Source organism: Asterias rubens, chromosome 1 (genome assembly GCF_902459465.1).
Source record: "Asterias rubens chromosome 1, eAstRub1.3, whole genome shotgun sequence".
Classification (NCBI taxonomy): Eukaryota; Metazoa; Echinodermata; class Asteroidea; order Forcipulatida; family Asteriidae; genus Asterias; species Asterias rubens.
The window spans coordinates 18,174,014-18,195,464 of NC_047062.1; the positions used below are offsets into that span (position 1 = coordinate 18,174,014).

Genomic DNA, 21,451 nt, shown 5'->3' on the forward strand with positions numbered 1-21,451 from the left:
TGAGTTGTGGCCCCATTCTTCATATCAAAAGTTGCTGAAGATCATTTAGTTCAATCTCCCTAAAATGTAAGATTGACTTTTTTTTTCCATTTAGATGTGTACATCATATCATGCCTGCAGTAATCCAGGCTGTGTGGCCCTTTTGTAAACAAGTGATACAGGATACAACAACAACAACAACAACAACACAGCCAACAACATCAAAAATAACAAAACTTTTTTTAGACACCATACAGATTTGAAGAACACATGTATACATAATCAGGCTCACTACATGTATTTCTCAACGTAGGCCCAGTGAAAAGCAGTCTCAAATATACATGCCGGAGGGGTGCGTTTTGTTCTGTCCCTTTTCCCTGTACTCTACACTTCCTATAGACTTTGTGCTTGAATTTCCCTGTGGAGCACCCCAGCAGTCCTTAGAATTTCCCTAAAGGAGACATTTTATTTTGACATCATTTACAGCCATACATGCAGTACATGTTTTATAATAAAAAGAAATAATTTTTATGTTTTGCGGGTGTGGATGCCTTTTTTGTTGGTTCTTTGCAAGACTTTTTCTCGTACTTCGATCAAAATGCTATTTGATTCAATTATTGAGTGCAAACATGTAGCTATTTCCACTTAATTATTTAAGATTAACATGCCAGAAAAAGGTGAACGTTCTGATCAATCTAGCCATCTCCAAAAAGCTAGCTGCAGAAGTTTAGACCGGAAGAAACTTAAAGGGTTGAGGTACTTTTTGCACGACATAAAACACAAATTCCACAGATTTACATTAAACTTACACAGTGTAAAGATAATGATGGTTGAAAACTTCTCTTAAAATGTTACTTGAGGGTGTGCTGTAGTTTTTGAGAAATGAGTAAAAACAATTTCACAAAAATAATTTTTGTCTCAGGAGACGAAAAGTATTTAAGCATGTACGGAATTATACGACTCTCCTTAAAAACATTGCTCTGTGATTTTTACATTTTCTTTAAAAAAAAACTTGACGACTAATGAAGCTGAAACTTCTTTAGAGATTAAATTCAACATCTTCATTCACAGTGAGTAAGGGTTCATGCCATGGCCAAAAGCTTGATCTACAAAAGGAACCAAACCCTAGAAATCTTGACAGTCCGTGAATTTCAGGGAATGTGTGACTAGAATGACCTGATTATAGAATGCAGAGTCTACTTTGCAAACCAGGTCTGCTGTTATGTGGCAATTGGATACCCCAGGGAAGATTGAGGTCGTTGAGGTACCCTCGTAGTGATTCAGTTTGTCTTAGCATTTTAATTAACTTACTTCATTATTTTGCTATTTATTTACTCCCTCTCTCTCACTCCAGTCACAGGGTTTACCACTGAGATAATGTCATTACTATTGATAATTTTAGTTTTTAAGACAACAGAGGCGTTAATTAAGTTAAGAATCAATGTGAAAGTTTATGCAAATATTGTTCAGAATTGAAGCATGTTCTGAATAGGCCTATATGTACAGTAGATGTATGCATAGTAAAAGTAATGTATGTTGATACTATGGATAGCATTAATATTCATTTATGCAAATAAGTTTACCTAAAATTACACATGCAACATTTTGCCTTGGAAATCGTTTGAATCTTTTGTTGAAATCGCTTGACCCAGTTTTTGTTGTGCTTAAAGGGAAGGTATTTGTTTGGTAATCGCTCTTAAAATCTATGGCGATAAAAGCTTACTGGGTTAGAATCCTACAGTTGATAGTTTAAAGCGTTTTGAGAATCATCTCACTTCCAAGTAATGTGGTTGTGGAAAAATATGTCAGTTTCTGTCCCCAAATAATTGAATCTGAGAAACATTTCTGTCAGATTGCATAATCCAATTTATGGATTATTCTTCCTGTTAGGACATAACTGCTGCGGATTTTCGGTGATATCTCACGCTACCGCCTTTTGAAATGGGTTAGTTTTATTAATAAGTATATCTACATTTTTCTAGGATTAGAACAATCAAACAGTTTCAAAAACTCAAAGGTATGCCTTCTCTTTAATAAGGTCAGAGGGCCACAGTTCGTTCTCTTACTAACACATGTGACCTTCGTTGAATGCATTTTTCTCCCCTCTTGTTTTTACTCATCCATAATTTTCTTTTACCCATGCATCGTTTGTATTTATCTGTTGTTAATTTTGATCATTTGATTTTCGTTTTCTTTTTTTTTGTTTTGCTGTCTGCTGCTAACAGGATCACCAGGTACAATTTGGTTTCCTTTTTTTATTTTGTCCTTTCGCTAAAAGATTTTGTTCCTTCTGCTTATTATTTCTGTCATCATTTTTGTTTTGTCCTGTGCACGACATACTGTTAATACCTTATCTCTCGTAGGTAGTTTATGGTACATTTAATGTAGCTAGAAATAACAAATATTCATTCATCATATTTTTACTTTGTAGAGGGAGTGACGCAGGTGGGGGGGGGGGGAGAGATGTCCTGACAAGAGTGATGTGTTCGATGACATGCAAGTCAACACACACATTAAATCCAAGTTTTTAAGTACGTGCATAGAATGCAGAATAACGGCTTTACACACACACACAGACCATGCATCGTCACATGCACGCTTTGATTTAGAAACCCAGATGTTCCAGATTCATTTTGACTTTTTGTAAAATCAATTGATCTGAGATGCATCATTTCCAAGTGGAAGAAAGTGTTCTGATTCATATTGTGCACGCCCACTTGTTTACAGAAATGGAGCTATATTCCACATTGCTCATTCGAATCGCGTCATGCTCATTCGAATTGCAGTCATGTTGTTTGTTTCTCAATGGGATCTATACATGTTTTAAAAGGGAGGCTGAAGAGAATTTAGTGTGGTCAGGGAAAATATAAAACACTCTATATTTTAAGAGATACAGATCATGCTGAAATTACAAAAAAAATAGCTAAGCACAATGAAATTATGCACACCAGAGTAAAGCCCGGTTCATACTTCCTGCGAATGCGATTCGAATTTGACATGAATTTGACGTCACACCTCTGTTTTCGCTGCGATATTCGCAGGAGAGTTGAGCACAACTCAACCCCTGAAAATTATTCTTCGAGAATTTGTGACGTCAACATTCATATCGCATTTGCAGGAAGTATGAACTGTCCTTGTGATTATATTCGGAATACTATGTGTCAATGCACCATCTGTGGTTGGTATCCTGTTCATTTTAGCAGAAAATTGTTGATGCATCATTTTCTGCTTAAGCAGCTCTATGAAATAGGGCCCTGAAGCAAAGGGAAAGTCACACTGATAAGCCTAGTAAAGATATAATAGCATCAAAGAAGTCAAGACAGTGAACTTGACAATGATCACTTATCAATAATATGCAAATCAACAACACTCAACAGAATTTGCAGATATGGAAAGGGTTTGCGGTAACACCATGAAACACCAGAATTTGCAGAGAAAATTCACTCCCTTTGTCGAATTATACAATTCATTTGTTGAATTGTTCAATTCATTTGTTTCTTAGATTCAGCAACTGGCTAAGAGTACAGTGGTTAACGGTGAATCTATCACTTGGCCTGAGAATGAAATTACCATCGACAGTCTGCGCTCATGAAATCCTACTGAATGGAACCAATCACCAATTTAATTGAGTGTCCAATAGAAATCTATCTCATTATGTTTGCAGAAACGAAACCATGCAAGGAAATTTGATTCATTGGAAAACCGTCTGAACTATATGCGGCGCACACTGTGTTGACTTTGGCGTCGGGTCCTCAGTCCGCGCAAAGAAGAGAAAAAAACTTATCAATTGTTGTCTTCTATCGCACTCTCCTTTGAAGTCAGAGCAATTGGATCAAATTTCGGAACAAATTCTCCAAGAGCAATTATGAAATCTTGAAAGATTTTCTAGAGTTTTGACCTTTTTTTTTTACCCTGTAAGGCTGATAATAAATTGTACTCCACCAAGTGCATTTTGGGTCAAATCCCTCAAATGGTGCAGAGAGTACACCTGCTGGAGGTGAAAACAGAAGATACCAATAATTCACTTGTACTTTTTGCGCAGGAACTTGGACCTCCATCTCCCTTTCAACATAGTTTTATTTTGCCAGGCCTACAGTAATAAACAAATAAAGTGCATCACCAATAGGGATGTGTCATGGAGCTTGGGGGTAGTGAGCTTCCATTTAATATTTTTCCATCTTCTTGATCATTGTACATAAGTTTTAACTAGGAATTATATTTATATGTAGACTTATATAAAAGGGCGCGCCTATTTATGTTTGTGTCTTCCTATATGTGTCTGACTCTCTTCACATCTTACTTGTTCGTTTCACGCATACATGTATTTTGAAACGTCTGTTCACGTAAAAGTAGTTTAGAAAGTCTGTATTTTTATGTTAAAGTAGATTGCCATACCAACAAATCATGCTTTTGTAACATCAAATACATGTGTATATTTCTTAGAATTACAGCAGACAATGTTCTAATCGTTTTTCAAACAGTTCCCCAAAAGAAGGAAATATTATGGTTTGTAACACATTCCTGGTAAACAAGTATGTATTTTCAATGCTTAGCAAACTTTTAAAACAAAAGTCATATCAATGATAAGGTGTTACAACTCTCTAAAGTCAATTTAAGTTCAGTTTAATTTTTGAATCTTTTTCCGTTCTAAAGTTAGGCAATAACAAAAGATTGGACAGCTCAATAATAAAAATGAGTAACATGTTTACAGTTATAAGAGCACAATTTTATAACCGCAGTAAAAACAGAAGAATACACAGCACAATACAGCTGTATTGGAATGGGCCCCCGGATGTGCAGCTAGCGTAATGTGATTTATGCTGACTCATAAAATACTGAGTCAGTGGCTGAAATACTCTTGACTCTTATGACTAGGGTACATTAAAGATACGGTGTAGTACATACTGGTTAGGAGTTGTTTTCGCACATGAGCACACAGGGGGCCAGACTACAATCCTGGCTGTATCTTATTGGGCCCTCTGCAACCTGTTCAATGTTGGCTCTCATTGCCTGATTGCGTGGTCTGCCAACTCTAGCTGGAGTTAACAACATTATTAGCAGTAGTGCAGGGGGTTATGTTTATTGTCAAGTTGCCTGAACATTTGAGCTGCACATTTGGGTCGTTCTAAATTTGGGCTGAAAATGGCATCATCTGACCAAAGAAAACTGGTCCCTCCATGTTGCAAATTTCTCAATACACAACTCTGGGATTGATACTCCGGGTTCTGTTCACAAACTAGTCTATTCAGCCGTTGCACACTTCTAATATGGGGAATTGCACCAATCGGAAAAAATAATTTTCATTTTTTATTTACTACTTAAGATCAAGTTCACAAGACTGTACCATCTCTAATTGTCTGGTAATTCATGGATTTTGGCTTATAATTTATTCATAATGTCATTTCATGTTTAACAAACACACTTCAAAATCTAGGTTGTAGTAGTTTTATTAAAATGAGAAACCTGATAGTATGGCACATTCTTTAATTAGATTTTGGTGGGAATACAAAATGTGTGGGTTGAAAAAAAAAATGCTCTTTGACTTTCAGGAAATGCCAAGGCCAATTTTGCCACCTTAAAAAGATTTTAGTTGGAGGTTAGAATGATCACATTAAATGTTTCTTTTGAAAAATAATGTATTGGAGATGACAAATTTGCTATTTGAAGAAAGAAAAATTCTGCAAACATGCTGGATTTTATTTTTTAATTAAAAAAACTCGCTGTCAAAACACACACGTCTATTGGACATTTGATTAAACTCTCTACTTTTGTCTTCCTTTCCTTTTTAACTCTAAATTTACTGTGTTTTTAACTCAACAATGCTTGTACATAAATCTGGTAAACAATTTGAGGTAAAAAAAAATTCCTTCCTTTTTTCCACCTCAATTGACCGTATAATTGGCTTTCTAAAGGCAATTCTCAAAACAATTTGGCAAATTGATAGTTCATGTGAATTTTTCGGAAGACAAACAAAATTTCAATGTATGTGTTGAATATTATCGAGTTCTTCTTGGTATGTGTAATCAATGAAATGTCTTCTTTGTCCACAAATGGAACATTTTCATCAACAATTTTGTCACAGTAATGTAGCAAACTAAATTCTAGAGTAGGAAGAATCTATAAATAAATAGTAAACTTGCGGGACAACCATGTGTAAATTTCCTAATTTGAGGGAGTGTTGCCTCTGAGAAGAGCCGATGTGGTCTTGACGTTTCAAACAGTATACTCTGCTCGTCTTCAGGAGAAACTCCCGCAAGTTTACTATTTATTTATAGTTTCTTCCTATTTATCCACGCCGCGCAAAGCCTCAAACAGTGCTTAAATACTACAAGATAAGGAAAGAGGCACTCAATGTTAAAAAGTATGTGATCTATTCGTGAGAGTCTTAGTCCTTCCAAAATCCAGTCTTTCCTTCTTACGTTGTTTTGTTATCATGTACGTCAGCGTTCTGATTGATTGTCCCTTGGGATGCGTCCCTCCTCCTGAAGAATCCCTCATTGTGGGTCAACCCACGTTATATTTGCCCGTAGAATGAGTTCTCTCCTCTAGAACAGACTCTGCGTTATCAAAATCTTTGGTTACACGTCTTGAGCAGTATCTGTTTCGTGTTGTATTGAACTTGACACTGCATTTGTCAGCCCTAGCTATATCGTATTGTTAACCAAAGGTTTAAAAGTGAAAAGGGTAAAGTGGGAAACATTTTGTATCGTCAAGCTATTTTTTACCTGAAAAACATCCTGTGATTGAATAAATGATCTAAATTTGTAATGGGGGAATCAGGGTTTACGCCAGGATTTGGTAAGAGGGTTTCAAAATTTGCTGCACATTAAAAATTGGGTGTCCAAATTGTGCACTTAAAATACATTTACACATAAATGACAGATAAAAAAGAGTGTCCAATCTTGGTAACAGTCATCCGTGAGAAACACGATCTCTACTCACGATCTCTAAAGCAGGAAACATAAAAATCTAAAATACATATATGAAAAGTTATAAGTGTCAATTTAATGCTTTGAATTTTTTTTTGAAAGAATAACACGTTGAATGGATTTGCCCTCACATAATAACTTGACAAAACAAGATAGTCAAAAATTGGTTTACATTCCAGCCTTCTTTTTTGACAGTATGGTTTTATACCCATGTCAAACAAGTAAACAAATGTTGTTGTTTTTTAAATTCAAGATGGCTGTCATTTTTATGTATTTTTCAACATAAAATGTACCATAGGTGAACTTTAAGACTCTGATTTCTGAGCAGCCAAGGTTGTGAGCATTTCATGTACAGACAATAATATGCAAATTATAACACCCTTTATGATGGCATTTCCGCAGATTCTATCATGAGTGCTTGGAGCGGTTTGTTTCCCTCATGGACATAGAGTTGTCCTTCCGAGCCAAAAATGTTAATTCTGCTTCAGTTGGGCAAAAGCTATGAGTGTGATGGTTTAATGTACAAGCCCCCAGGGTGTGGGAAGAATATTTCTCAATTGTTGAGGGAATCTGTTTTTTGTGTGTGAATTATTCACGTTGGTCTGCTCTTTGACATTATCTTATTAAGCAGTGATGGATTGGTAGTAGGTAGCGTTAATGTTCCATTTTGGTATGAACATTTATCTATACATTATATGAAACTAGTAGGGAGGTTGTCGAAGCTTTCGATCCAAACTGGAGCTTCGTCAGAGGCATAAACAAGTATACTAACAAAAACATATCTGTTTATAGCAAAAAAGAGGAGAGAGAAGAATAATGAGAAGGCATCCATACAAACTGCAAGCGGTTGTTTGCAGTGTTACTAAAACTCTTTCATTATTTGTTTTCAACTCGTATTCCTATGTACCTCAAATTTATAATTAAACACCAAATATAATGCCCAATGCTCAAAGGCCTCTGAGCACTGTACAGAAGCTTAAAACAAAAACTGTGCACAATTCACACACACACACACCAAAATTACAAGAACATTTCATAAAAACAACAATCACATCAATTAAGGTGTGAAAAACAGTTTTTTAAAACCCAGTTGGATGTTTTAATGGAGAAACCATTTGATCAAGGTGGACATTCCTCCCCATCTAAAACTTGCATCCACACCTTGTTTATATCCCCAGTTCTATTTCTTTCTCTCTATCTTCTTTCAGAGCTGAAGTGCATGTCGCTGTCCGAACTAAATGAACTCCTTGAGGACCTAGAGGCAACCGTCAAGGACTACTCAGAAGCCTTGGTCACGGAGTTGGCCCTACGCGAAGACCTCTACTTCGAGAAAGAGACAAAGAATCAATTCATTTCAGCGTTGGTGGCCGTGCAGAATAAGGTCAAAGGGTTCAAGAAGCAGCCGCAGACGGCTAATAAGAAGAAGGGAAAGAACAGCGTGGAGCCAGGAATGGTAAGAAAGCCTGTCTGATTGGTTGATATTCTATGTAATAGGGGAACTAGTGTCAAATGGACTTTGGAGTGGTGAGAATGAAAGTGATGGCGAGTGGACTTAAACCGAGTAACTGTTTGCGCAGGTTGCTCAGAGGGAAGCTGAGAGATTACCGCCAGAGTTTGGGAGTTATTGACACATCGGATATTTGAACTTAAGATTCAGGGCCAATGAAATGTTAAGTGTCCAAATCAAAAACAAAGTAATAGTAATTTCTATTGGTTAGTAGACTGGACTTATGAAGAGAATTTAAGACTTGACATATTGACCATTTTTCTTTGTCCTTCATGTAATTTTTGTGTATATCATGTATAGGGTTTCTTTTAATTGTTCATCGCCCAGGAGCATGTTTACATGGATAGGCGCTATATAAATTTCCATTATTACTATTATTAACTATTGAATGCATGTGGGTGCGTTGGTGGAGGATACTATCACAAAGTGAAATCTGAACTATTCCGTTACACAATGCGAAGCCAAGTGAATTGGAAAAGCCTGTTTTACCAAGTGATTAAATTCTGCAATATGTAATCTATGAACGAAATGCTTTCAATATTCATTTTTATATAACACACACAAATATTTGTCGATAAACACAAAGTAGACGCAGAAACTTGTCCTCCTCAAACCCTTCTAAATAATTTGGACGACTTGAGGTAGACACCAACCTTGTCCAGCATGCCATGACACGACCTCGTTTCTCAAAATAACTTGTTACCAATATCAATACTTAAAGGTTTCTAAATTGTAACAAATTGTCAACTGCAGGTAAAATTATTCCTGTAGAATCAACCAGTTTTATTTGTTAATATAATCAATGTATTCCTACGCTATTTTTTTATACTTTTTTTATTTTCATTGAAAATGAAATCCGACGCTATTTTTGTTAGTTTTTTGTACTCACTGGATTCCTTTGATAAATAACAGCAGTAAGCTTCATCAACAGTACACCGAGTGACTGTTCTTGGTTCCAATTTGGGTTTCGTCCGTTAAATGAGACTAACGTAAGCTGACAGCTGCTCTGATCTTGTTTTCTGGCATTGGTGCCTTTTCAATCAGTAGACCAAATACCAGAGTTAAATCTTCTTCTTGCTTCAACGCGAAGCGAAGTTTTGTGCGTCACAATTGTGAAAACAGCGCATACTGATTGTTTGCGTTCCAAATTGTTTGCATAACAACAAAAATCGCTTCACATTTCATTTTTCGCTTAGAATTTCAAAAGGTTTTGTTTTTCTCAAATTGCTGAAAATTTCCAACCAGGTGGCCTGTAATTATGCTTTCTCATAAAATAAGGTTTAAACCTGTTTGCAGTGGGGGAATTCACAAACATCATGACCTGATGTCCTACTTGAAAGAAAATATGAAATTTAGAGATAATAAAAAATATGTCTAACTTTTTTATCAAGTTGCCTGTCATTTAGTTGTGGTGTTCCTTGTGTGCTTTAGTAATCATAGAGTACTGCCTTTCAAAGGAGACCAGACTATTCCCATTCCAGCCTCATTTTGGTTACATTGGTTTAAATGAGGTTAAAACGAGCTGGCTGCTCCGTGAAAATGTTTTTACGCAAGGATTTTTTTTGTACAAACAAAATGGCATAAAACATTAAATGGAAGTTCTTAATATTCAAGTCCAAATACACATTCGATGCCCATGAAATATTGCATTTAGATTGGTGTCTACTACCACCTTCAGGCTTTCTAATTTTACAAAGGTTTTTTTTTTTGTGGCCGGAGTCCATGTCCTACACTGGATATGTTTATAAAAGTTAAATTTCCTTTTGGTCAAATTGTGTTGTAACTGTTTTAATGTTACACTTAAATTGTGCTTGTGAGTGTTATTGTTTAAAGAAGAGCTGGGGTGAGTAATTGTCAGGCTCTGAAAAGGTTGCTGTAGAGTATGTACATGTATGCATTCATGTTGCAGTAAGTGTTTGACAAGTGTTGTGTCGGAGTGCGGTTGACATTTTAGAATGTTGAGTTTTCCGTTCTTGCCAAAGTCAATCCAAGAGAGATTAGTCATTTAGTTTGAAATGTTTGTTAGTTTGTTTCTGTAATCATAAAACACAACTTAATCAGGTCTACAATTTTTTTTCTCGTATGTTATATGTAGATAAAAATTTAACAAACAGAGTTTCATTTGTGAGTTTAATTTGTGTGTTTTTGATTACTCGTTTCAGTACCTTACAACCAGAATACCGTACCACAAAGGATCTGGGACTCCTGACTGCAACATGTTGCAAAAAGTCACCAAAAGTAAGTTATGTCTACATTGTACATGTGTCTAAGTGTTACATACAAAGTGTGAACCTAAGAACACATAAAGTAGGGACTTGGAAGTTGGAAACACTATGTGGACTTACACATGTCCACACAGTGTTTTTTGTTTTTTTACAGTGTTGAGGAATATACATTTTTTTTTAAAGTGTGTAGCTTTGAGTGATGTGCATGTACTTGGTGCCTCTGTGGTTTGACCATAGAGGGTTTACCAACTCAACTTAACGTCTTGAACCAAAACTAGGCGCAGTGTTGTTAGAATGCAGGGTTATACAGCAAGCCTTCTCTATAAGGCTTTGTGCAATATCTCGTCGTAATGGTATACATGTACGTGTGTTGCTGGTAACCTCGCTCATCATATTTGTAATTAAGAATACGTGCAAGTGCCCTTGTGCTGTGTGATACATTATGCACAAGAGTTCCTGTGACATTTGTGATTTAATTGACATTCTATGAGACTGTGGAGCAGACATAAAATCATTTAAAGCTGAGCAGGAAAAGTGAAAGTTTTTCTGTGTTATCTCGTTGGCGCCGTGATACTTTCGATTGAGAATGCCCCTACAGTTTTGAAAAATCCTTGGAGGAACTAACTCTAGTGAGGGAGGGACCTGCCATATGGATGAAACATTTCACATCAAAACCAACAGAGAAAATAACCAAAGGGCCTTACATGAAAGCCAAATGAAACACTGACCAGATAAACAATCAAACTTAGTATTTGAAATCACTTCATTTATAAGTGACCCCAAAAGTAGTGAAAGTGATTTCAGGTCACGCACAGCCTTTTTGCTTTGTGTGTACTCTGACTTGAAATCACGGGCAGTTAAAAACTGTATTATTGACCCGTTCCATGCTGCTCAGGCGTTTGCTCTGTCCACAAAAACTATAGTGCATAGAATGCTTGCAGGTCTTATGCTTTTATTATTTGCACAGCAATTTCTACCTCTCCCTTTTCTTGCCAAGATTAGAGAAACAAAATGGCTAGCAAGTGATGTCATAGTTTGAAAGGGAAAAATTATGGTGGGCTCTGTTCGCCTCTCAGAGGGGAAAAAATCCATAACAGATACATGTTCTTATTTTTGATGATTTGTTTATAAAGTGAACTTTACAGCACGGTCAGTAGCGCCCTCTGTTGACACACAACTCGATGTTAATTTTGGTACAAACTTGGTCCTCGAAGTTTGAATATGCGCTAAACTTGCAAAGTCTATTGTCTTTGGCAAATTCTTTGTATCTCACTAATATTGCTTTTACACGCAAAGATTTGTTGTGAAATCAATGTAATCATTTTTGTAATGTTTAATGTAATGAATTGTTTTGGTTATAAACTACTAAACACTTCAGTCAGTTTGCTCATATCATCTTCAGCAGAAAAGCCTCACTAGATAGTGGTTTCTGTTGTTTTCTGCTGTCTGCGTACAATCTTAATCCAACTCTACACTGAACAACCCTTGCTCTTTGATCAGACATTATCATATCTCATTCTCACTCATCTACCCTACTTTATCTTGCCTGTAGGTATACACACATTAAGTACGTGATCCGCTAACCCATAGAACTCTAGCCAGGGTCTTGGCCTAATTTATTACCGTTACATACATGTCCATATTTAGGTCATATTCAGCCCATACGTTTATCTTCAAGATGCTGTAGGCCCTATGGTGGATCTTTTTTCTGTTTTGACTTGATGTTTTTTGTAATACAGATGTACTTTGTCCTGATTCTAATTGGAGATTAATACCTCTGTCTGCTTGTTCTCAGACACATGTGTAATGTACTTGTACATTCATGTAATTTTTAAGTGCCCAGCCGTGGATTTCACTAAGAGTTTAGACTAGACTCATCTCGAGTTAGGACGAGGTACTCGTCCTAAATTAGGACTAGCCTTACCTAATTCTTTGTGAAATCGACCCCAGAACATTTCAGTAGCTTCAAAACAGCAGTTGCTTAAAACACCACATTTTATTCAAAAAGTAATAATAAAGAAATAAATTTAGACTTTTAATCGCAGTTAGTACAGGGCTTTATAACACCAAAAGCAGCTAAGCTCAAAACAATTTTGCTTAAGGTCACCAGCTAAACTGCCATTCCACATCATGTATCGTCTTTGATTGGTTTCCTGCTTAGTTTTGCTGAGAAGATGTTCAGCAAACTCATATGCAGAAGAAGCTCAATCAAATTGTGCTCATGGTGCTTTTTTCAAAGGGCCACCAAGGCCAAAAACAGGGGCAACAGAGGCCTCCTAGGTCTGCTGAACATTTGTTGAGGATATTCATATTAATTGTCTGTAGGGGTGCATGAACTGCACTTTAAATGGATGCACTGAGTGAGTCCATCAGCTGTGGCTAAGATGCAGGGTTTAAGTGCATCAATGTATTATACAGTAAATGTTGATACCGTCGTTCTCATGCAGACTTGACAGTAACAAAAAAACTGCCTTTGAAATTTTTTCCTCCCTGACCAGGCCAGGACTTGCTGATAAATCAAGAGGCGTATAGGCATGTTGTAAATGTATTATACAAACATGTAATAGGCTTGGCTGTTACCCACCGGCTACATTCAACATTCTGAATATTTTCAATGATGTTTCCATGATACTGATATCAACAATTTAAACTGTGTGTATCCCACCATAAATTGCAGAAAGGGACTAACAGAAATGTGGGACTTTTTTGAAAATGAGTATTTATATAATTATTTCTTCGTTTCTCATGAAACTCAACAGTGCTTCTGGTAACTAGATTCTGGTAAAGATTTCAAAATTTGATTTTAAAAGCGTTTGTATCGATGCAAAAAAATGTTTTTTAGGCATTACAAGGAAATGTTTTATTGAGTATATTTTATTGAGCGTAACAAATGTTGTTACATTAGATTTGCTGAACAGACCGTCCTGTCTTCACAGCCCTACAATTATTTCATCTGCACTTTCCATTCTGAAAGCTGACCATATTTCGCAAAAAACATAATATGAAATTCAAATAAAAGCTCCCCAAAAGCCTTTGGGCACATTTAAAAATATTAAAGACAATTTTGCCTGACCTTTTTTCTTGTTTAACAAAAAGCTGTATATGATCTGGGTAGTTTATGAGCTGTCATATTCATTACAGTGTGGAATATGATAGTCGACGTGACACCATTATTGTTAAGTTGATATCCCCTACGTACTTTTAAGCTGGTTACCCCTAAGGCCAGATTTACATCTTCTGGATCATTTACATCGATAGTGACTGGTATCCTGTAGTCTGGCTTACGTCATGATTGTTCATTAGACTGGCAACTGCTTAGAGTCATTTCCTTCACCTCCGATCACACTTGGGGCCTTTACTCGGAACTTAGGGTCTCGCTCCTCGATCGGGAAACACAAACACCTGACAGACCAACACAAAGCTTGCTTGATGGTGTTTGTCCCATTTTGATGAATTCTTAAACATGCAAAAAACAGTTAATGGTCTGCGTTTCGACCCTTGCAGATTCTTTCTCGAAGGCTAAAATTCTTAAACATTATGAAATGGCGAAGTAGCTTTACTTTTTTTGTCAAGTTGCAGTTTTTTTCTTTCAGTTGCAAACACAAACATCATTGATTCAGATCAAATGTGAAAAGCATTTCACAAAATAATATGCAGTTGAAAACACAAATAAACAACACAAAACATGTTGAGTATTTTCCAAAGTGGTTTTACTCATTTTTTCAAAATCTTTACGCTGGGAGCACAAACATCATTGATTCAGATAAAAAGTAAACAAATATTTAACAAATATTCAGTATGATGATGTTTTTTTCTTACTACACATAAAAACACAAATGAACAACGCAGAACATGGTTTTTGTTTGTGAAATATATTTATTTCTGGTAATCAAATTTATTTAAGGATTGTAATCTGATGATGGTATACCGGTAAAAACAAGGTTGTATACGAATTAGGGGCTACAGCTTTGGCTACAACTGTTACTAAGAATGTTGCTACTTTAATGTATGAAGACGCTGCAATCCAGCCATAGCCGTCAATTTGAAAACGGCTTTAAAGAATGTCCTTGGTTCTTCTCAAAACTCTCCTCACAAAGTGCTACTCAAAACAATTGTCAATCTTCATCTGTTTGGATTGGGGTTTTTTTCCTTTCTCATCAGACGCTTTCAATTTCATCACTTCTGCTACATTGTCCAAGGAGAGATTTGTTCAGCTAAGTTTGAACAAATGTTGTGTTGCGATACTGTTCCGCGATGCAGTACGTTTGGATTGGATTACCTTGTGCATATTTTATAAATCACATTCTATCGTCTACTTCTACTTGAAAGGCAGAACTTGATACTTACGAGGGTACTACATATCGCTCAGTTGATGTATCAGTTCACCAAGCAATACCTTGCCTGCTACTCATATGTTTTTCCCACTTTCTTATTTCCTATTTGAAAGTCAAAACTTCTACGACCCCCTTCTAAATACTAAGTCTGCAAACAAATATCCGTTCCTTGCTACTCAAATGTTTTTCCCACTTTCTTATTTCCTATTTGAAAGTCGAAACTTCTACGACCCTTTCTAAATACTAAGTCTGCAAAAAAAAATCCGTTCGCTCGTTCTTATAATAAAAAATATAATTCCAAAGCGTGTTCAAACCCATGAGTAGGTTCTTGGATAGGTTATTGAGATAACGAGATTTATTAGACTTGGTCATTAGTCCTTTGACGGTGTGGGGTGAATAACCCTAAACTCCCGTGGCAATCTATGGCCCATGTCCGATGAATCCGATGATGATAGGCGAATATCTTATCTAGCATAATGTCTCTTCATCATACCACCCTTATTTTAAACCATAGAGCTACCTCCATGGTTGAATGACTCGGGGCGTGCATATTTCTTTAGTTTGGTGGTTTGATATGAAAGATTCATACGCAGTTAGCATTTTTTAGGTGCTCGGTGAAAAAAATCAATTACAATAGCATCGGTCACGTTTGTTCCTTGATTCGTCTGTAATGACGGGTTCCTGTCGTGAGGCGCTTACTGAACAAACAAATCACAGTTCAAGCATCGGAGATTTAATTCATAAAAACATGGTTCCTCTAGAGGGGTCTCTTGGGAAATATTCATGTAGTCTTGATTCAAGGCATTTATGATTGATTTCCTTGTTGCTAATAGGTGGCGCTCTTTACTCTGGAATCAAATATAGTTGCAATAACAATTCCATCTAAAAATGGAACTTTCCAAGCACAGAAAAATTTTGCATAGCAGAAACTGTTTACCAGCCAAAATTTCATAGATTCACACTGTTGCCACATGTTCACTACTCATTGTTTTGCTTAGCAAAGAAATTTGCTATCAGTCAATCCGCTTAACAGCTTTATGAGATTGGGGCAAGGGCCCAGTTTCATAAAGCCTTTTAGCACAACAAAATTGCTAGGCACAGAAATCTCTTGTTTAGCAAAAAAAGGGTTACCAGCCAGAATACCAATACACCTTCGGTTTCTCCGACTGGTACCCCATTCCTTTCTTGCTTAGCAAAGATCAGCGTAACAGTTTTATAAAATTGGCCCAAGGTTTGAACTGGCGGCTGTGGCTGTCCCTAAGGGTGTTGCTATGGGCCTCCTATGCTTCACCATATGTCAACCAAGCAATCAAGCCATAGCCGCAGCTGCAGGCTGAAGCTGATCATTCAAACATGGCCACACTTTTGAAAGTTCAGCCCTCGAAATAACCCATGGCACCCACAGCAATTGCTGTGTTGCCCTGTGCTTTTGCTGTGGTGCTAAGTTCCAATGCAAATTTAAATTTTCCTCCTAGAAGTGCCCCTTATGAGAGGAATATTGCTGGCCCCCTTCAAGAACGACATTCAAGACCTGAAAGTTAGCATGTTTGACCTTCCGCTGTTGTGGATAACATTATGATAACGAACTGACTTTGCACAGCTGTTTAATGTGGCCTGCTTCTCAATGTTGCACAATCTTCACATTTTGTTTGCCTCAGTCGCCGCGATCGGAAAAACCTGATAATTTAATCCAATAACATATTGAATTAAGACTACTGTTTATGCAAACCTGAGTTATTCACCAATGGTTTAGCCTGATTTTGGGTCAGGTATTTGGGTCTGCATCTAATCCGAGATGGCTTCGGGCAGACACAGACAAAAAAGTGTTAATTATGTGAATAAAAAATGATGGGTACACCCTTGCTGTACATTTTGTTCCTATGTGAGAGAAGACTGCTCTATGCGTATGCACACGTGGAAACTTGAGGATGAACGTTACACAGCGCACTGCATTCAGATTTATGCATCTATTAATAATTCGTCTGAGAACAGTCGCCTCTAGCATTCCCACACCTCTCCCCCCCCCCCCCCCCCCTTGAAGTGCAGGTTCGTGAAACACATAGAATGGTAAATTCTTGATTAATTGTATAACGGGTTATACCCGAAACCCCATTACGTTGTAACATGATACAGTTATCGGGAGATGGCTAGACTCCTCACTTTTGGTAAATCAGGAGAAATTACATTAAAAAGCAGGGAAGTTTTTGAGTGATTTTTAATAGAGAATGAGTCAATTAATTGTAGTGCCCAGATTATAAAGCACGAGGAACGACCAGATCTATCCCAGACCTTCCCCTCGACCTTTGTTCATCATTTGGATGGCTTTCCCTGTCTACCAAATCCCAGTCCAGTCCTTGATTTACAATTTTTTTAGTTCAATTAATCTCTGTGAATAATTACATCCGTGAGATCATCTACTAAATTCTTCTTGAACTTTTGTCTCCTGTCTCTGCAGTTCTGAGAGCAATCAACGACGATAGCAAAGATGTACCCGACCTACTGACCAACTACATCCTGAAAGGTATGCAACGAGGGGGGAAATATTGATTTCATGTAGGGTGGGGGGTCAGGGCACGGTGTACATTCCCCAGGGGAGGAGAGTTGTGACGCAATGGCTGAGCTCTTCCCCTGTGGAAAGGGGGCAAAAGAAGTATAACAAGCTTGAAAGATGATATCTATTTTGAGAAGTAAAGGCCGGATTATGACTTGGATGGGGTTTAAGTTACAGTGCGGCCATGTTGGAATTATTGGGTTTAACGTTGTTTATTAGTTGATGGCAGTAAACATTGATGGGTTTGATTATATAGTCAACTTTTTCATGGGGACGATTTAGAGCTTCAGATGGTGTAGGAGGTAAGGAGATATGGACTGGCAAAATACAGTCAATAGTGGAGGTCTTTGCACCCGGAAGGGTCAGTGAGTGACCAAAAGAAGGTCCTATTTCATGAGACCATCGCAGGCTCAAGTGGGGTTAGAAGTGCACAGTGACTGAATTATGCCAGTCCTAAAATTGACTGATAAGAAGCATATATAAGCAGTGTGCTGTACAATGTCACATCATGAGAGGGCATTGAACCAGTCAACAATTTTGTGTAAATCGCTTGGTTCGAGAACAATTTCTGCCAAGTCATGCGCGTGCGATGTCTTGACTCTAGCTAGTTCACTGTGGTGCAAATTTCATGCACTAGCCTATTAGTTTCCAGTCGACCGTGTTTCAGCCAACCAGAATACAGAACCAATAGGACTATTTCCTGCAAGTCATGTGCGTGCCATGTCTTGAGGCTAGCTTGTTCACTGTGGTGCAAAACCAGTAGGACTTGTAACATTTGCTAGTGACCTGGTCCGGCTTTCGTTTGTTTGTTAGTTGTTGATTTTTAACTCTGCGATACCAATGAATATGTGAAGATGACAAATACTTTTCTAAACTGGCTGATATTTACGATGTTAAGCCATGCAAACCCACTCAAATGTGATTTCCTACTAAATACCTGCAAGAAATCCCCAACAAATTTGATAACTCATATTTTTTATTTCGGCAAAAAACATCTTTAAGGAATATGTTAACCTGATATAAAGAGCAAACCAGTTTAAGTTTCATCTTCAATCAATGCTTCTTTGGGGGAAAATCAGGTTCATTGATTTGAGGGGGCATTACATGTGTGTACATGTATTTATGCATTCTAACGTGAAAGTTGAAAGTGGATGGAACAACATTGTGGGGGGGGGGGGGTTCTGAAGGGAACAGTTACACAAAACATCTACTTTTCAAGAAAGGGAAAAGTAATTTATTAATTGTGACAACCTCTTTTAAAAAGTGTGAATTGTTCTTGATTTCAAAGGTGATGTGTTCAGTTTTGTTTTCTGTATTTATGTTGGGCTTTGCTGGGGGTTTTTAAGTGGGGGAGATACATGTAACTGCTTCGTCAAAATTGTGCAATATGCCTCCAACTTGGTTTGACGAAAGCATGATTGATTCATCTCTTGCGTCAGAGAGTGTGTCCCTTAGCAGAGATGTTCCGTTTTTTTGCCCTGTGGCTGAAATAAAGCCAGTAAGCAATGCGCGCTAACTTGCACATAATTGCAAATTGCATTCTAGGGACAAAAGCTCTTTCCGTTACAGAGCACGCAGCACATTCAACTCTCTCTCTGATGCAGCATCGCAAAGAAGCAAAGGGAGATCATTTGATCATGTGCTTAAAAAGACTCTCCCGAGTCCAAGTTCACAGACTTGGATGGTGAGGGCGTAGAATTTTGAAGACGTAGATCTTCATGCATATTTTGTTTGGTATGCAGAGCCATGGGGAAACGTATTAATAGCAAACAGCACTGAGCGTCTCCCATCGCCCTTTTTGGGAGAGTCTGTATAAAAATGTTTTCTGAAAGTAATCTTTGTTTGTTTCCCCTAAAAAAAAACCACTTATATCTCTGGTTACTCGATGGCCCTATGAACATTTGTAACTCAGTAGGTTAATTCAGTATGGACTAATGGGAGTGTTTCAGATTGGTTTACTATGCACAATCTGCGTTTGTGATGTAAGATGCCAGACCTGGCACTGATAACTCACTAGTAATGTGAAACTGGTCGCAGCATAGAGCTAGTTCGAGTGAGCACATAGTCGACCCGTGATTGACAACTGACCAGCAACGTACATGCGCAGTGATGCACTCACTCGAACGACTCGTTTGGAAGTCTAATCAACGCTCCGCCTTTTCACTATAGTGTCACTGGTTCCCCTCTGCGCTTTATACATGTTAGAACGGAACATGCTATTGGGACCAGGGGAAAAAACCACGGGCTCGAGGCTGGTTCCAAATGGTCGACCACAGTAGTCAACCAATGGTCGACCAGCCTGGGTTCGAGTCAAAATGGTAAACCTTTACTTAACCATGGTGCACACTCGAACTTGCTCATTGACAGTGCTGGCTTTTTGCACTTGGTGATTTTGAGCGCTTTCCTGATACGTGTATTTCTTTGTAGTTCACATAAAGGATGTTGATAGTCAACAGTGAACTTTTAATTTGAGCTATCATTCAACTTGATGGATAGTATAAGTGCCAAACTTGCTGTTTTTGTCATGTTCGTGTGTGTGTCTTCTTTCTGCTGTTTGTTTACAAATGTATTTTAATATGTCATTGTTTTTTGAATGAGCAGTATTTGAAATAATTATGTAAAGTGCATTGAGATTAGTTGTTGATGAAATGCGCTATATAAGAATGAAATATTATTGTTATTATTAAAATGTGTATGTAGAATCAGGTGGTGAGACATTTGAATATATTATGAATACCTTTTTTTTTTCTTTACAAATTTCTAAATAAGTGTGACGTTTACATCTTTTAATAATTTGCTCTTCTTACACAGTTTTGTTCAAACCGGAGAAGGATGGAGATATTCCATTGCCGTTGCCCATGGAGATGCAGGTCAGGTAAAAGATCAGAGGTAACTGGCCCAAGGTCATGTAACCAACTCATCATCATCATCTTGCCCATTTTACTGAATAGGCCCCGCCCCCTAGGGCGGGAAGGAAATCTTGACTGTAGTAGGTAAGACGCCAAATGGCTGCACGTTTCGTTTTTCTTCAGCAGCAAAAATGGTCATACGATTTTGTTTGTTTTCCGAGTCACGCTGCGATTCATCAGCCACGGTACCGCAACGAGGGCGCCCTTTTCACTCCGAATGATTAAACAAGTCCGTAGTGTATTAACTGTGTAGAGAAAGTGGTGTAGCATTGTGTAGTAAAGCATTGTACTGTGTTGGTATAACACCCCCTATGCAGGGTTCTTTATAGTTTAGGATCTAGATGTCATCTCTATTCATATTTATAAAAAACTTAAAAACAAGTATGGCGAACTTATAAACAAGTACGCTTTCATTTACTGTTGCTCTTTTTGTAAAAATTAATATATATTAAGTGGACCTTACTGGACATTTTTTGATCGTTTTTAAGAATCGTTGCGAGAGTGCGTACTCTCAATCCGGTGTATTCATTTTCAGCTGAAACGAAAAACGAATGCCAGTGATTGGATAAACACAAGAGAAAATTTTATGTTTACTTTTTGTATTTTTAAACCTTATGTTGACTTGAATTTTATATATGTTATGTAAATTTGTGTATTATAAAACAAATTGAATTATTAATAAGATGCCCAAAGATTTATCCTCATTGAAAAAAAGTTATATTGTTAATGGATTATTGAAGTGAGTATTATACACTTTTTAAGCCAATATTATTTTTTGTTGACAAAGAGAATGAGGACATGAAAATAATGGAGATCCAGTTTTTGTATTACCCACCGGATATTTAGGCCGTTTTCAAAACCATGGCTTGGGCTTGAGCTCAGGCTTGGCGTTTTTCTTGGGTTTGGGCTTGGCCTTGTTCCTTGGGCTTAAGCTTAAGTCAGGCCATGCTTAAGCCGTGATTTAAAAAATGGCCGTATAGTCTCTTCTTAGCTGTCATATGGACCAAAACATTTCAG

At 37.4% G+C, this 21,451-nt stretch overlaps 1 protein-coding gene across 2 annotated transcripts in view; it reads left to right on the top strand.

Annotated features, from left to right (window-relative positions):
* The window catches only part of LOC117297571 (fasciculation and elongation protein zeta-2-like), a 54,879-nt gene extending 33,661 nt beyond the window's left edge, over positions 1–21,218 (top strand). The window contains exons 5-9 of one of the 2 annotated variants that reach the window (XM_033780710.1): positions 2,205–2,213; positions 8,117–8,361; positions 10,578–10,653; positions 17,430–17,495; positions 20,337–21,218. In XM_033780710.1, coding sequence (XP_033636601.1) covers positions 2,205–2,213; positions 8,117–8,361; positions 10,578–10,653; positions 17,430–17,495; positions 20,337–20,404 — 464 coding nt within the window. In that variant the 3' untranslated portion in view covers positions 20,405–21,218. The remainder of the gene's footprint in view (positions 1–2,204; positions 2,214–8,116; positions 8,362–10,577; positions 10,654–17,429; positions 17,496–20,336) is intronic. The other variant, XM_033780790.1, reaches the window with a different exon arrangement.
* Positions 21,219–21,451: the final 233 nt, after the last annotated feature.